Source organism: Oryx dammah, unplaced genomic scaffold (genome assembly GCF_014754425.2).
Source record: "Oryx dammah isolate SB20612 unplaced genomic scaffold, SCBI_Odam_1.1 HiC_scaffold_28, whole genome shotgun sequence".
Lineage (NCBI taxonomy): Eukaryota > Metazoa > Chordata > Mammalia > Artiodactyla > Bovidae > Oryx > Oryx dammah.
Window position 1 is genome coordinate 64,644,568 of NW_024070212.1, and position 17,412 is coordinate 64,661,979.

Sequence of the window (17,412 nt, forward strand, 5' to 3'; positions counted from 1 at the left end):
AATCGTTTACACTCTGTTTATCAGTAGCTGACATGCGGGTGCATTGTTTGATATATTAAAATTATCTTTATTAACAAGCATAGTCTCTTCAGCAGAAAAAATTCTTTGAAAAGACTTAATGGGGGGAAATAATGTAAGGTCGATTGGTATAGAAAGGTTGAAACCAAGAGTAAAAAATAAATTGCTTCTACCGTAAAATACTTATGTTTTTTAAAACTTTTGATGTAAATCTTTTCTGTACTTTTATTTTTATTTTCAAAAGGTAAGAATTTAAAATTCAAAAAATGTGCAGAAATGTTATCTCCTATATATGAATCAGCAGCCTAAGAGCTATAGAAACATATGTCCTTTAAATTCTTCATTTGTAAAACTTCAGCCAAATATAAATTTTTAACTTACTGTAATTTAAAATGTATTGGTAAACTTTTCTTTTAACATCATCCTGTCCATAGCTAGTATTATTTATATATTATCTTATTCTATTAGGAAGAAATAAATATTCTCCATTTACAAATAGGCAAAACAAGCCTGAAAAGAAATTTGATTAAGACTCTATAGCCTGAAAGCCAGGATCAGAGGTCAACACCTTGACATCTTCTAGTTCCATGTTCTTTTTTTGACATTATCTTCTGCCTCTTGGGTATGAATTAGGAAACATTATATTAGCACTGTTTGAAAATTAGGTTATAAATCTTAAATGTATTTTTCTTCTTTTCAGTAAAGGTTCCTGTGTTTCAGGACTTTTATAATTACTACTTCTTTTTCCTTAAATGCTCTCCTACCAGGTCTTGGACAGCCGCCCCCTTTGCATCATTGAGGTCTGAGTACAAATGTCACTCTTCACAAAGAGGCATTCTTTGGTGGCACTGTTCTTTACCAGTCAGTTTCTATCCCACTTTTTTTTTTTTCTTAATGCTTATCATCATCCAAAAAATACATTATTTTTAAATGTTTTTATTTTTAGCTTCCATGATTAGAACATAAGGTCTTTAGTGATGGGACTGTATCCTTCACATCTGCAACAGTGATGTACATACCACATGCTCAGTAAAGACTTGTCTAATAACTAAATGGCCTTTTTAAATAAAATGATAAATGAATTTTATTTTGACACTTAGAAAATTTTTAAATGAAAACAATGTGTTCTAATAAAAAATAAATTTTAAAAATAAATAAAAATAAAATTTAGAAAATTTGTAAACAACAATATGTGAACAATAAACTCCTTAGAAATCATGAATTTGAATTTTTTTTAAAAAAAGGTAAGCATGTGCTCCAGCTCAGACTGAGCTGGGGCTCCAGACACAGTGCTCACTGGATGCTCCCATCCTGCAACCTCCTTCCTGCTGCTCCCCCTGCCCACCTCCTCCTCCCCTCGCTCCTTTCCTCCAGCTCAAGTTCCCTGTTGCCTGAACCCAGAGCTGAAATCTGATGGAACCACCGCAATGTTTGCTCCTAGATTCCTGGTTTCCCAGAAGATGAAATACCCAAGGCGGCACTGCTGATCAACCAAGGTAAGGATGGTCTGTTGAATAAATGATACTGTGACAACTGGTTGAAAATGAAAAGTAAATGTGTTAGTCCAGGCTCCTCTGTCCCTGGGATTCTCTAGGCAAGAATACTGGAGAGGGTAGCCATTTCCTTCTCCAGGGGATCTTCCTGGAGATCCCTCTTTGCAGGCAGATTCTTTACTGTATGAGCCAGCAAGGAATATTCAGGTGGAAATAATGAAACTAGAGGCCTGCCTCATACCATACAGAAAAAGTACTTCTAGGTAGATTAATATTTTTAAAACGTTGAAAACTTTTTAAAAAATATTAAGAAGATCTTTTGGACTTCAGGGTAGGTAAAGATTTCTGAAGGCACAAAAAGTCCAGATTATACAAGAAGTGACTGAGAAACTAGATTACATTAAAAATTAAGAGCTTCTATTCACCAAATAATGCCATAAAAAAACCCAGAAGACAAACCACAACCTTGAAAGACATATTTGCAAACACATTTAATCAATGAGCTTCTCTGGTGGCTCAGATGGTAAAGCGTCTGCCTGCAATGAGGGACACCCAAGTTCAATCCCGGGGTTGGGAAGATCTCCTGGAGAAGGAAATGGCAACCCACTCCAGTACTCTTGCCTGGAGAATCCCACGGATGGAGGAGCCTGGTAGGCTACAGTTCATGGGTCCCAAAGAGTAGGACACGACAGAGCAACTTCACTTTCACTTTTCAATTAATATACAGAATATACATAACTACAATAAGAAAACAGAAATAACCCAATAAAAAATGAAAAAGTCAGGGACAGTCATTTCATTTCACCAAAGAGAGAACACCACTGAGCAGTAAGCAGGTGAGAAGCTGCTCACTCATCGGTAGTCAAGGAAATGCAAAGGAAGAACAGGATGAGATGCTGTTTTTACATTCAGTTTAAAAGAGCTCTGACAATATGATTTTAACTACTTTGGAGAACAGAAATTATCATGTGAACTTGGACACATCCTAAGATATGTCTTTTCTCTTCAGGGTATTTACCCTAAAGAAATTTCTGCACATGTGTGCCGAGGGCAATGGACAGAGATTTTCTCAGCAGTGTTGTACAAGGTAAGCAAGACCCAAAGACAACCCAAATATCCATCTTTGGTAGGTGGTGTGTGCTTATACAGTGGAATAGTATCCTGCAATAAAAATGAACTCCAGTTCCGGGAAATGAAACGGATAAATCTCAAAGACATGTTGCTGCTGCTGCTGCTGCCAAGTCGCTTCATTCGTATCCGACTCTGTGTGTCCCCATAGATGGCAGCCCACCAGGCTCCTCCATCCATGGGATTTTCCAGGCAAGAGTACTTGAGTGGGGTGCCATCACCTTCTCCGCAAAGACATGTTAAGCGACAGCAAAACACAAAAGGAAATATGAATCTTATCATGGAACACTGAAAAACATACAAACCAACTATATTGTTAGGAATACAGAAGAAAGTATACCAAAAGCCAGAAAAAGATTATTGTAAAATCAGGTCACTTGTCACCTGTAAGGGAGGGAAGAGGTTAGTGTTGGAAAGGGTACACAGGGTGCTTTGGGGTCCTAGAAATGTTCTAATAATTTTTTTGGTTTGCTGGTATAAGGGATCTTAGTTCCCTGACCAGAGATTGAACCCACACCCGCTACAGTGGAAGCACAGAGTCTTAACCACTGGACCACCAGGGAAGTCTCCGGTGTTCTAATTCTTGACTTGGGAGGAAAAACAAGCTAGATTCTGTGTGTGATAAAAGATAGCACACTGCTCACATTTCCTGGAGGGGACTTAGGTAGCCACACCTAGTTGTAAGGGAGGCTGGCTTTGTAGTCTAGCTGTCTGTGTCCACTGCTCCCACCCTCAGGTCCAGAACAGCACCTGACATCTGAGCAGACACCAGTCAAAATGTGTTGAATGAATACTGGCTGTGTGACTCTGGACAAGCAAATCAACCTCTAAAGACATCTGTCCTGTCTCTTACTTAATGCCATGTGATTTTAAACACAGGTCATTATAAAACAACTCTCTGACTATCAATGTAGCACGTGCTCCTTGAAGAAAATTTTTTTAATTGAAAAATTAAAATGAAGGCAACAGTTATCCTTAATCCCACCATCTCAAAGTTTTCACTGTTATACATTCTGATTTCTTTTTCTCCAGTATTTTTTCTTCCTTTTCTAAATTTATATTTATTTATTTGGCTATGCCGGGTCTTAGTTGTGGCATGCAGGATCTTCAGTCTTTGTTGCTGCACATGGGGTCTTTAGTTGCAGCATGTGGGATCTAGTTCCCTGATCAGGGATTGAACTTGGGCCCCCTGCAATAGGAGCATGCAATCTTAACTACTGTACCACCAGGGAAGTCGCTCCAGTCTTTTTCTATAGATACACTATAGATAGCATCATGCTGCTGCTGCTGCTAAGTCGCTTCAGTCATGTCCGACTCTGTGCGACCCCATAGATGGCAGCCCACCAGGCTCCCCCATCCCTGGCATTCTCCAGGCAAGAACACTGGAGTGGGTTGCCATTTCCTTCTCCAGGGCATGAAAGTGAAAAGTGAAAGTGAAGTCGCTCAGTCGTGTCCGACTCTTAGCGACCTCGTGAACTGGAGCCTACCAGGCTCCTCGGTCCATGGGATTTTCCAAGCAATAGTACTGGAGTAGGGTGCCATTGCCTTCTCCGAGATAGCATCATACCCTACTTTTAAAAATTTGACCTGCTGCAAAAAAGAATTTGAAAAGAAAAATTGGAAGTCATCACTCCATAATTTTCCTTCTTAGAAATACAGTATTTTCAAGTGTCCTAGGACTTAGAGATTGTTTTACTAAACCTTTTATTTTATCAATGAAGACACCTGAAGCAGAGAAGTTAAACCACCTGCCCAAGGTCACAAATGTTAGTTATTAGTAAAACCTGATGCCTAATGGTATTCTTCCCACCAATGTTTTGCTTTCCTTCATTACTGGATCATATTTTAAATAGACCACCCTCTAGTGCTATATTATTATGCAGTTTATTTCAGCCTATACTTCAGAAGTAAACAAAAAATTACTTATTAAAAAAAAAGGATAAAGGCACATTCATAGTCTTTCTCCAAAGATATTTGTTAAGATACATTATTACTAGCTTAGGCATCTTAAAAATTGCACTAATCAGTTCAGTTCAGTGGCTCAGTTGTGTCCGACTCTTTGCGACCCCATGAATCGCACAATGCCAGGCCTCCCTGTCCATCACCAACTCCCGGAGTTCACTCAGACCCACGTCCATCGAGTCACTGATGCCATCCAGCCATCTTATCCTCTGTCGTCCCCTTCTCCTCCGCCTCCCAATCCCTCCCAGCATCAGAGTCTTTTCCAGTGAGTCAACTTTTCGCATAAGGTGGCCAAAGTACTGGAGTTTCAGCTTTAGCACTATTCCTTCCCAAGAAATCCCAGGGTTGATCTCCTTCAGAATGGACTGGTTGGATCTCCTTGCAGTCCAAGGGACTCTCAAGAGTCTTCTCCAACACCACCATTCAAAAGCATCAATTCTTTGGCGCTCAGCCTTCTTCACAGTCCAACTCTCACATCCATACATGACCACAGGAAAAACCATAGCCTTGACTAGATGGACCTTAGTCGGCAAAGTAACGTCTCTGCTTTTGAATATGCTATCTAGGTTGGTCATAACTTTTCTTCCAAGGAGTAAGCGTCTTTTAATTTCATGGCTGCAGTCACCATCTGCAGTGATTTTGGAGCCCCCAAAAATAACGTCTGACACTGTTTTCACTGTTTCCCCATCTATTTCCCATGAAGTGATGGGACCGGATGCCATGATTTTAGTTTTCTGAATGTTGAGCTTTAGGCCAACTTTTTCACTGTCCTCTTTCACTTTCATCAAGAGGCTTTTTAGTTCCTCTTCACTTTCTGCCATAAGGGTGGTGTCATCTGCATATCTGAGGTGATTGATATTTCTCCCGGCAATCTTGATTCCAGCTTGTGTTTCTTCCAGTCCAGCGTTTCTCATGATGTACTCTGCATATAAGTTAAATAAGCAGGGTGACAATATACAGCCTTGACGTACTCCTTTTCCTATTTGGAACCAGTCTGTTGTTCCATGTCCAGTTCTAACTGTTGCTTCCTGACCTGCATACAGATTTCTCAAGAGGCAGGTCAGGTGGTCTGGTATTTCCCATGTCTTTCAGAATTTTCCACAGTTTATTGTGATCCACACAGTCAAAGGCTTTGGCATAGTCAATAAAGGGTCGCAAGAGTCAGACATGACTGAGCGACTGAACATGATGGTTGTACTAAATAAAAAGTGAATTTATATTTTTAATTAGTAATAAATATGATTTACCGTTCCTTTCTTTCTAGAAACTTTTCAGGATCTCTCATTCTCACAGTTTCCATAAGATGCTTGCAAAGTTATTTTTACTGTTAGATAATAGACATATAAAGAAGGCAATTAATAAAAAGAAACCTACCCTCATTCCAAAAGTTTCATATTTTCGAAGTTTTAGGATTCTCAGTTAATCCCATTTCTTGAACCCTTTCATTCCCAGTCCCAGATATGAAAAATATAGACTTGAGATTAAAAACACTGTGCAAACTTTAATCTATTAGATAAACAAAACTAAATATTTCTCAAGCTCTTCTCTAACATAGACCTCCTATTATAATTTAATACAGGAGTACTTCTGGTCCAAGTTTTTTATCTTCATCTCAGTGACATCCCTTTAACAGAAACAGGAGTAAAGTTGTTTGCCTCTGTTTTATTTCTCATGTTTAAGGTTGCATCCAAAACACATAAATCTCCAGTTTTCTTTTCCTAAATCTCCAGTTTCTTCTTTATAAGAATGGCTAAGAACTACATTTACATAAACTGAGAATTCCCTGGCATCCCAGTGGTTAGGACTCAGTGCTTTCACAGCCCATAGGCTGGCGTTTCATCCCAGGTCAAGATCCAGCAAGACATGTGGTGGGGCCAAAAGAAAAAAGAAAAGAACTACATTCACAAAACCCCAAACTCTAATAGCTACAGAGATGATGTACTAAATTTTAGTTGTAGGATAGATAATATTTTATCTATTAGCTTACTAAGATCCACAATACTTTCAGAACTATTCCAGGTATCCAAGAACCTGCTTTAACGTAAAGAGAACCTTTTAAAATCAAAAGTACCTTCATAAGATAAGAAAACTGTAAAACTCTACTTCTACATTAAGTCAACACTCAACAAATGAAAATTGGGCACTTACTACATATGAAGGCATTATTGACACCCTTTAAGACCCGGGAGATACTGATATACCGGGTTTTTTTGGGTTTTTTGGCCTGTGCTGTGCAATTTGTGGGATCTTAGTCCTCTGACAAGGGATTGAACCTAGGGCCTTGGCAGTGACAGCACACAGTCCTAACCACTGGACCACCAGGGTATCCCCGATAAACTGTATTTATATAGCAATAACAATTAATTTTTTTTTTACTATTAGAATAATTCTGTACTTTAACAAATACTCTTTAATCCAAAGATCATTCATCTATCTAATCTACAAATCATTTAACTTGGGAGAAAATGCTTAATCAAGAAAATAATGACAGTGGGTTTAAAATAGAAACCATGCCTACCAATCTCACTGATGCTTTTCAGCTCTTATCTCTTTAGATGTGAGAAAATCTCCATGATGTTCACACTTCCTTAAGGAGTTTTAACTGTCATTTAGAGAAAGTTATAAAGGAATCATTTATAAATTAATGGAATAATATGCATGATTATGAATTCTCTGACATTTTCAAGCATTTTCCATTTGCAATTAAAGTATATGGTTATCCCCACCAATTTTATTCTTAGGTATATACCCAAGAAAATTAAAAAATTAGGTACAGAAAAAGTGGTAGAAAAATGTTCAGAGTTGTATTATTCATTATAGCCAAAAAGTAGAAATAACCTAAATGCCCATCAATTAATGAATGGATAAACAGAATGTAGTACATCCAAACAACAGAATATTATTCGGCCATAAAACAAGGAACGAAGTACTGAATGATACAACACGGGTGTATCTTGAAAACATTAAGCTAAGTGAAAGAAACAAACAAAAAAGCTAAGTATTGTTTAATCCCACTTATAAGAAATGTCCAGAATAGATGAATCCATAGAAGTAGAAAGTAGATTAGTGTTTGCCAGGAGCTGGAGAAATGGGAAGTGAGTGCTAATGGTTATGTGGTTTCTTTTTAGGGTGATGTAAATGTTCTGAAATTACAAAGTGGCTATATAAGGTGAATATACGAAAACAACTGGATTGTGTACTTTAAAATGGTAAACTTTTTAGCATGAGAATTATATCTCAATAAAGCTGTAAAGTATATGGTGATTAAAACCTATGTTTTGAATTTCTAAAAGAAGAACATATTCTGCTAAAAGGTGATAGGGTCCAATAAACCTTGTATACCAATTATCCTGAAATTTTCTTTTGAGCCAAAATCTTTGTTTCAAAATATCATTCTTACTACAGCTATAAAACAGCAAACAGAATAATTTTTTAAACGTAAATATATTTAAAAAATTAAAACGCCTAAGAAATGTAATCTATACATATGAAAAAGTAAAATATTTATATGCATAGCAAGTAGTAGCAACATCATTCATAAGCAGCAGTTAGTGTTTATTTTCCCCATATTTTGGTTTAACACCATAGTGGTAGTTTATTCTTTTTAGGGAAATTGCATATGGTACATATAGCATATTATGAGTAAGTTATAGAAGACTGTGTAATTGGAAAATTAATTCCAAGTAACAATATTTCCTCTAAAAACACGTTTATTATCAAACAAATTATCCTTAACTAATGGACAATAAAATGTACCTATAATTTATTAAGTCCAAGATATATAGTTAATTTGCATAAAATTATATATGGCATTTTAAAAACAACCTATTTCTAAAATATCAGTAATTCAGGCAATTGGGATTTCCACAGGAGATAAATTGCCATTAATTTCCTTTTTATGAAGAAAAAGTCTGTCTTAAGAACATTATAACTATGTTATTAAGAAATGCTACAGCATACTTTAAAAATCAAAATGGTGAAATATATGTATTAGGATACTCTTATGGGTACCAGCCCTATAGCAGCATTTCATATGATTTTAATCTAGTTAACCAGATTTCCAAGTAACTTGGGTTCTTCTTTACTAGAAGTACCTATCACATGTATAGTTTAGTTAAGAATTTAACTTTCCATTATAAACGAGAAGCTATCACACTTACAGTGTAAATATATAAGAAATAAAGTACTTGGATAGCCTGGTACTTTATTAGAAATACATCTATTAACTCCACAGAAATGAATTTTACATGTAAGCAAAATACTAAAAAATTCTGACTTGGGAGAAATGAAATAAGATATAGTGAGTGGTTTTCTCTTCATCTCTAACTGCAAAAATCCCTTTTGCCTTTTTATTTGACCCGTCTCTATTCATGCAATGTAATGAACCCTCAAAATAATTTACATGTCTTTATACAGAATTCACATCTACATCAGTAAATGGCCAGTCCTTTTATATTTTCAGTGCCTTATCAAAATATGGTTAACAAAGTTTTTCATTCTATGAGGCAGGAAGATGTTTCCTAAGTACTTCTTTGGATGATGAGGATATAGTATCCGGGAAGGAAACCTCAAATTCTATTAGAAGGTCACCACGTTGGTCAGGATTTTTCGGGAATGGTAGCCCATATCCGATAATTCTTCGCCTCATTCCAGGTTTCACAATATCATTTATTGTCATAGGTATGGTTCTTCCATCCATGGTTGGCACATTAATTGAGCAGCCACACAATGCCTAAAATGAACCAAATAAAATTAACAAACTTCAAAATATAAAAGTCTAAACCAGCTGTAAAGAATGATTCTAAGGTAAACTTTTAACCTCCAAAAGAATACCAATAATTTTAAGACTTTTTCCCCATTAGAAAGTCCCTTCGGGACACACAAGATCAGATAGTTTACAAAAGAAGGAAAGGAGAAGGGGAAGGAAAAGAAAAGGAAAAAGGGAGGAAAGAATGTCTTTCACATTGTCCTAGAATGAAATGAATTGTTTGAGGCTGCTATTACAACATTCAAGTTGCAAGGATGGAACGGGAGAAGAGAAGGGGGAGAAATTAAGAACCAGAAAGAAAAAGGAGCAACCACATACTTCTCCAGAGTGAAAACGTTAGGACAATAAATATATTTATTGTTTTAGTCAGTAAATATTTACTGAGTACCGTATATGCCATATATTTCTGCTAGATGCTGAACATATAGGGACCATGAACACAGACCCTACCTCAAGGAATGCACAAAGAATTCAGAAGAAAACCAGTAATTATAACTTTACAGTATAAAGTTGTCAGAGAAGTATGTGCAGAATTCTTGTCTGAGATAAAGGGCACCCAATGTACTCCCTTAGCTTCTGGGAATACAGATTGCTTGAGGTAAGCACTGGACCATTAGTAAGTGTTGAGGTAGAGCAAGGAACAGCAGTGTTCCATAGAGGACAACTCAGACAAAGACAGAGGTATACAAGATAATAATATATCAAACTTAGGGAGATGTATACACATGTATACATATATGTATATGTATACATGTATGGGTAGAAATTAGATTAAAAACAATCTGTTAGTTTAAGCTAAAGAGTTTAGACTTTATGGTAGATGCTCTATGAAGTTATTTAAGAATTTTAAGCAGGGAACTGACATGGGCATATTTGCAGGATTAGAATCCAATTTGAGAAACAGTGCCTAAAAGTAGAATAAATACAAACTAATGTATTAAAGCAGTACCCTCATAACTTATTTTGTCTTTTAATGCCTTGTTTGTTATATAATTTTAACTCAAGTTAACAACTTTGGAAGAAATCTTATACATGGACTAAGGTAATGAGATTACAATGCAGATTTGACAAACTGCAAAAACAAAGTACAGATAATCCATACTAGGTAGGCCTCATAGTATATAATCTCGTTAGCACTTAAAACTGGCATTTAAATTGTTAGTATAAATAACTAAACTTAAGAAAATATAATCTTATCCACAAAAGAGGCAAAATAGTAGTACTACTTTAGAGGGTTCTTATGAAAATTGTAAGAATGCTTGTGTAGTAAACATTAATGTTAGCTATTATTTAGATAAATTCCCAAAGATTACATGCATAATTCTGTTTGGTTTCAGAATCCGATATCCTACTAACTTACCTCTCGTAAACTAATTTTAGCAGTATAAATTATATTTGACCCATCCCTTTTGAATTTGGGGTGATCTTTATCTTTAATGACAAAAACAATGTCTGCTGGAATACTAGTTGGTGTTTCATCTCCTTCCCTTGGAAAAGTAATTTTGGTGCCTTCTTTCCACCCTTTTTTAATCTCGATGGTGAGAATTTTGTCCTCAGTTCTATAACTCCTCCCATCAGGGTTTAACCTCTTCCGAGAAATCTTCATTCGTTTGGTACAACCACTATATATTTCTTCAAGTGATACTCTAAGTTCGTGAATAACTGGAGGATCTTGCTTGAGGCGGGATGGCCCCACAGAATTCCTGTCTCTTGGATATCCATTCATGCTGAATCCAAAGGCGCCAAAAGGATCTCCATCTACTTCCATTTCATCAGAATCTCTACCACCACCCATCCGTCTTCCAAAGAAAATTTCAAAGGGGTTGGAACCTCCAAAAAATGCTGCAAATGTGGCATGAGGATCACCATGAAAGGTGTACCGGAAGGTACCTCCTTGTCCATCAGTACCTCCTGCTCCTCCTTTCAACCCTAAATGAGAAGATAAGCATGGTTAGAGAGATACTTATAACTCTTGAAAGTTAAACTTTTAAAAATTATATTACTCATAAACTTTGGCTAACTTAGGTTGCTATTTATTAATATTGGTCAGAAATGCCATTATAACTAAATACAAAACAGCCATGTAACTATCAATCATTCCACCCTAAGTTAAATTTTTAGCTTTCAAATTCTTTCTCCAAATCCCCATCTTTAACAATAATTTATTTTCAACTCTTTGTTCCATGCAAAAAAAAGAAAATAAATAAAAATTGGAAACCTCTTATAAGCTACTGGTTTGATGATCTAAAGTATATAAATTTAGGTTTTTAAAAAATGTCATTCAAGGGGCGGGGCCCCCCAAGGATTGGGAGTTTGGGATTAGCAGATGCAAACTACGATATATAGGGTGGATAAACAACAAGGTCCTATTGTATAACACAGAAACTATATTCAATATCCTGTGACAAACCATAATGGAAAAGAATATGTACATGTATAACTGAATTACTTTGCTGCATAGCAGAAATTAATACAACACTGTAAATCAACTATACTTTAAATATAATTTTAAAAATAGCAAAAAAAAAAAAATGATGTCAATCAAAAGGTCTTCAGTAATCAATGCAAACAAAATATATAACCTAAATCTTTGAGCACCATCATTATCAGTGAACACAAATCAGTGATGTAAAATGTCATATTCAAAATAACTATCTTTATTTCAGATCATCTTTCACTGTTTAAGAATTAAAATAGACCTCATTCATGGCAGAAAGGGAAAAAACTCCATTAACAAAATTTTAAGACACTAAAATTACTATCCATATCCTAAATAATGAAATTTTTACCTAGGCATATCACATGATAGCATTAATTTCAACAGCATGTAAGACCCTTTTGACATGTAAGACCTTTGGGCTGGTTATTTTTGTCTATTATGGACAACCTGCTTCCTACACCAAGACAGTGACTCTTTGATCCTGTTCCCTCAGACTCAACTAAGCAATTAGTAGTTCACAAGAAATAACATATTTGAAATAGCATTTTCTACTACATACTGATGAAAGATTCTACTAAAACCTACAAAACAACAGTATAGTGATTTTCTAAGGGATCGATACTGACAAGGATTTATATCATTACAGTCTCTGCAAAGTTTCTGGATGATCCTTATGCGTATTCCTGACCAAGGAGACAAGCAGGAACAGAACCTAAAAATTATAAAACTGTAAAAAAAAAAAACAAAAAACCAAGAGAATTAAACTAAGAGGTTCAAATATGTTCATCAGTGAGTAATTTGAGGGCAGGAAATACATTTTATTCATTTTTGCACTGTTCATGCATACAGTTCTGAAAATGACGGCCACTCGTGTTTGCTGAATAAAGGGAAGAACTAATTCTTAAAGTCGAAAGAAACACTAAAATGTGTGTTCAGTGTCAAGACGGAGAAAAGGCAGAAACAAAAACAATATAAAGTATAATTACACATACACATATGAGAAATTTAATAGTAAAAAACTCTACTGAAGTCACTCAGCATGCTTTCCCAGAGAGTTTTAAATTTTTTATTCTATTGGCATCTTTCACTCAGGATATGCCTTGTAGAAAACAATGACAAGGATAAGTAGGACAAGAACTTTTAACAAACAGCTCATTCAAAACTCCTTTCTCTAAATTTTAGTGGTATAGTTATAACTCCAAATGTTAAAAAAAGCTAGTGGCAGATTTTTTTTTTTAATGATAGAATATGTGTATAACTCAAGGTCATTACCAATGTGATTAAACCAATACTAAATTATTTCAATCACTCCATCTTTCATCCCACAGAGTATAACGATTTAACAGAGTTCATAAAGTAAACTGAGTAAACTAGCCTGCCCAATTGAACCCTTTACAAGACAAAATCTAAATGTTTTGGATGTATAATGGATTCATGAAAAGAAAGAATTACATTTTAAGTTATTACATCATGCGTTTGGCTTTTCCCTAAAAGCCCTTTGCCAAAAATGGTAACTCAATCAGGATTACTCAGTCCCTGATAAGATTCACACACTGTCTGAACTGACATTCATCAAAGATAACAAACAGCCTCCAATAAAGCTTTGACACTAAATAGTCAACTGTGTACTACTGTGACTGAGAAAATCCTACCAAAATTCACACTAATATAACATGAATTATTATGCAAGTATCACTTGCGCTGCCCAGCACTTGAACAAGCCTATCATCAACTATACAGTCAACTTTTCACTACATACATTTTGATTGCTCATGGAAAATTTTAGTATGCAGCTAGACTACCTATGCTATCCAAAATTTTTTCTAAACACCATCATCACTTCGTGTGAGCAAGAAATGTACCCCAGAGTCAACATTTACTTATGTTGTACCAAGACTGCTATTATTTAAAAAGCAAGCAACCAATTTGCAATCAAAAAAAAAAATTATGTGTCTGGGATATTATTCATAACAATGATATCCATTTAATTAGTTGATTAAAGTTTATTAAAAGCAGCAGCACTGGAGAAAAATTAGGACTTCAAGGAAAAAAATTATATGACTTTAATAACTGCTTTTAAGGAGATCTAATATGTAAAACTGGAGAAGGCAATGGCACCCCACTCCAGTACTCTTGCCTGGAGAATCCCATGGACGGAGGAGCCTGGTAGGCTGCATTCCATGGGGTGGCTAAGAGTTGGACATGACTGAGCGACTTCACTTTCACTTTTCACTTTCATGCATTGGAGAAGGAAGTGGCAACCCAGTCCAGTGTTCTTGCCTGGAGAATCCCAGGGACAGGGGAGCCTGGTGGGCTGCCGTCTATGGGGTCGCACAGAGTCGGACACAACTGAAGCGACTTAGCAGCAGCAGCAGCAATATATAAAAATCCAAATTTATAACAACACTTAGAGTTAACTAGCACAATGAGATTCTTTAAAGTTTTGATTCACAGAAATCCAATTTACTTTTTAAAATATAGATTGTTAATTAACTATATAAAGAACAGAAGCAGCAAACTAGTATAAAGATTAATAGCTAGTATAAAGATTAATGTACTAAACACAGATTTGATTATATAAATACTATCTTTCAGTATTTAAATTTTAAGTTATTGAGTGAAACATAAACAATAAAAAAAGGAAGATATGAAGAGAAAGAAATGTTAGAAAACTAGGCTACTATAAGGATGTGTTACTGAAAATCTGTTTTTAAGTCTTTTAATATGAAATTCTGTTGACATTCACAGAACAATTCAGAACTAAACCTAAAACTTTGGAGGAGAAATTAGATCAAAATCCAATTTCAAGTTTCAGTAGTCCTGTTTTTTGTTTTCAAATTATTCAACCATGGAGAAATGTCTCTATTATAAAACAATTTTATTTATTCCATACTATAAAAGTAACCCATTGTAAATATACCATGGTCTTAGTCAAGTTATAGAACTGTGCACCCATCACCACAATCCAGTTATAAAACATTTCCATCAACCCAAAGAGTATTTTCATTTCTATTTGGAGTTAATCCTTGCTACCACCTCTAGCTCTAAGCAACCACTGATCTGTTTTGTCTATAAATTTGCCTTTTCCATGCATTTCATATAAATGGAATAATAGAATATGTAGTCATCTACATATGACTTATAATGTTTGAGGTTATTTCATTTACAAAGCATGTTTAATTAAATCAGTCCTTTTAATTGCTAAGTTGTGTGTGTGTATACATATATACCACACTTCATTTATCCATTTACTAAAAGATGAAACTTTCAGATATTTTCATTTGGGGCCATCACAAATGATGCTGCTATGAACACTCACGTACATGTCTTTGTGTGGACCTGTATTTTCATTTCTCTTTTATAGATTCCCAGGAGTGGAAATGCTGGGTCACATGGTAAATTTAAAACATCTCTTTTTTTATCCAGCTTTTTTAAAACCCAGCATTTAAAACTGTGGATATTAGACATTTTAAAAACACAAATATACTGGGATCACTGGCTCTCTTAGGTCCTAAATATATAAATTTAGCATGTTTAACTCATACAATTCTCAGTTCATGGTTTATTCCCACAGCTTCAAGTTGTAAAAGAGAATATAATAATTCAGGGGGAAAAGTGAACCGGGTAAATTAGCATTTTGTTACTTCTAGAGAAACACAGAGGGCTATGCAACCAGGCCTGCAAGCACAAACAGATCAATGACAGGCAAAGAAACAAAAATATTTTTCCATGTTTTAACAGTATACTTAATGAGATATTTTGAATAAAGGATAAATAATTATAATGTTTTTCTGTAAAGGAAGAATAATTTCTAAAACATAATAAAATAACTTTCATTTTAACTGTATTTTAAAGTAATATAAGTAGAAAATAGTATTATCTGAATAATATATTTCAATGCTTTAAAAAACTTATTCTTCCCTCACTATTACTTCTATTGCTTATATCAATTATCTAAAAGATTTGGGGTACATAGATGATCCTGTTTTAGTTTTTTAAAAATTCACTTCACTGATGACGCTCAGTGAAAATCAAACTGGAGAAATATAACTCAAGAAAAACACTATTAAGAGGTAATGTTAAGCCAAGAAAAATGTATCATTTGGTGACATGAAAATTCTGAAGATAAATATCCTTAGAAACACTGAATCTTATGGTTTAGTTATAGACAGATTTGGGCTGTTAGTGAGGTGTGGATTAAATCAATGGATATTTGCTTTTTCATTGGAATTCATAGTGTTATACCGTGTTTGTAGATTTCTTTACAAAATAACTTCTTCAGAAAGAGTAGTATATAGCTAGTAGTATCTGAGAATCCTGCTTAGCTTTTGAGATGAAACAAATCATAGTATTTTGAGTACGGCCATAAGGAACCAGCAGGGCTGAACTGCCCACTACTTGCTTTTTTCAGTCTTTACTTTGCAGGAACCTGACGCTGCAGGTCCTCATAGCAGCAGAAACTGCAATTTGGGGCAACTCAGATCAAAAAGAAAAAGCATAACAAGAAAAAAAAAAAACCTCTATACAATCCCCTAAATTTAACTTTTTAACTCAAAATACACAGTTACCACTTCATTGTATTTTAAGATAGATTTTTAATTAGGGAAATTTAACATTAAATGCAATAAAGCAAAAAAAAAAGTTTTTATAACTACAATGAATGATTTTAAAATAATATTTGGGGAAAATTAGTAATAAAATAACTTAATCCTAATATAAAAAGTTGAAATTCTACAACTTGTAAAAATTAAAATGTTCTTGTTGCTGTTAACTAGCAATTTTAAATAGTCTTACTTTACAGCTACATATATATGGTGATGATGGACAATTTAAAATCCAGAATGATAAAAGGATAATCTTAAATTTTACTCCCATTTACTGTATTCAACTAGTTTCAGATCTCACAATCCAAGAAAGAAAAGTGTGGCAGGGAGAGGAAAGGGAAGTTATCATGCCTTCCTCTACACCTAGATAGTAAAATTTCAAAAGAAATAATCTTAAAGTAAATCAGTCATTGTTCTAAGGAGGTGGCCATTTTAGGTCAAAAATTGCATTTCTGAGATCTCATTTTCTTGGCACACAATTAGTGTTTACAATTAAGCTAAAAACTTGTTCTGGTATTTTATGACATCAGGAAAATTCTTTCCTCTCCAGGCAGAATGCCAAAAACAACTACAGCTAAATGCCTGGGCCTTCGGCTTCTCAGAGAGAAGATTCTGTCCTGTTTAATCTAAACTAGCTTTGCCATAAGAAAAAAGGCAAAAAACTTCTTTTGTTTTCGTGAATAAAATATAAACTACCCAGAGTTTGAACTGCCAATCTTAAGATTTTAAATGACTAAAGAATCTTTATTGGCTCTGGCAGAAAATTCATTAGGAAAAAAAAAAAACAGGTTGCATAAGACTTTTGACACAATTTCTTAATGAGTATGGGAATTTAAGGTTTCTTTCAAATACAATGTTAACAGTACAAATCTAATGGCAGAACATATATATTGCACAAAATGTCAAAATCCAAAAAAGGACAAACAAGTACATTTCATTCATAGCTATGTAACATTCATTCATATGATCAGGGATGAAATCTTGCTTTTATCCATTATT

At 34.8% G+C, this 17,412-nt stretch overlaps 1 protein-coding gene across 2 annotated transcripts in view; it reads right to left on the minus strand.

Moving 5' to 3' along the window:
• Positions 1-5,894: 5,894 nt before the first annotated feature.
• Positions 5,895-17,412, minus strand: part of DNAJB4 (DnaJ heat shock protein family (Hsp40) member B4) — a 44,468-nt gene continuing 32,950 nt past the window's right edge. For both annotated transcript variants that reach the window (XM_040232525.1, XM_040232524.1), the window contains exons 2-3: positions 10,730-11,298; positions 5,895-9,333 (exon numbers count right to left, since the gene is read on the minus strand). In XM_040232525.1, the coding sequence (XP_040088459.1) occupies positions 9,100-9,333; positions 10,730-11,164 (669 nt within the window). In that variant the 5' untranslated portion in view covers positions 11,165-11,298 and the 3' untranslated portion in view covers positions 5,895-9,099. The remainder of the gene's footprint in view (positions 9,334-10,729; positions 11,299-17,412) is intronic.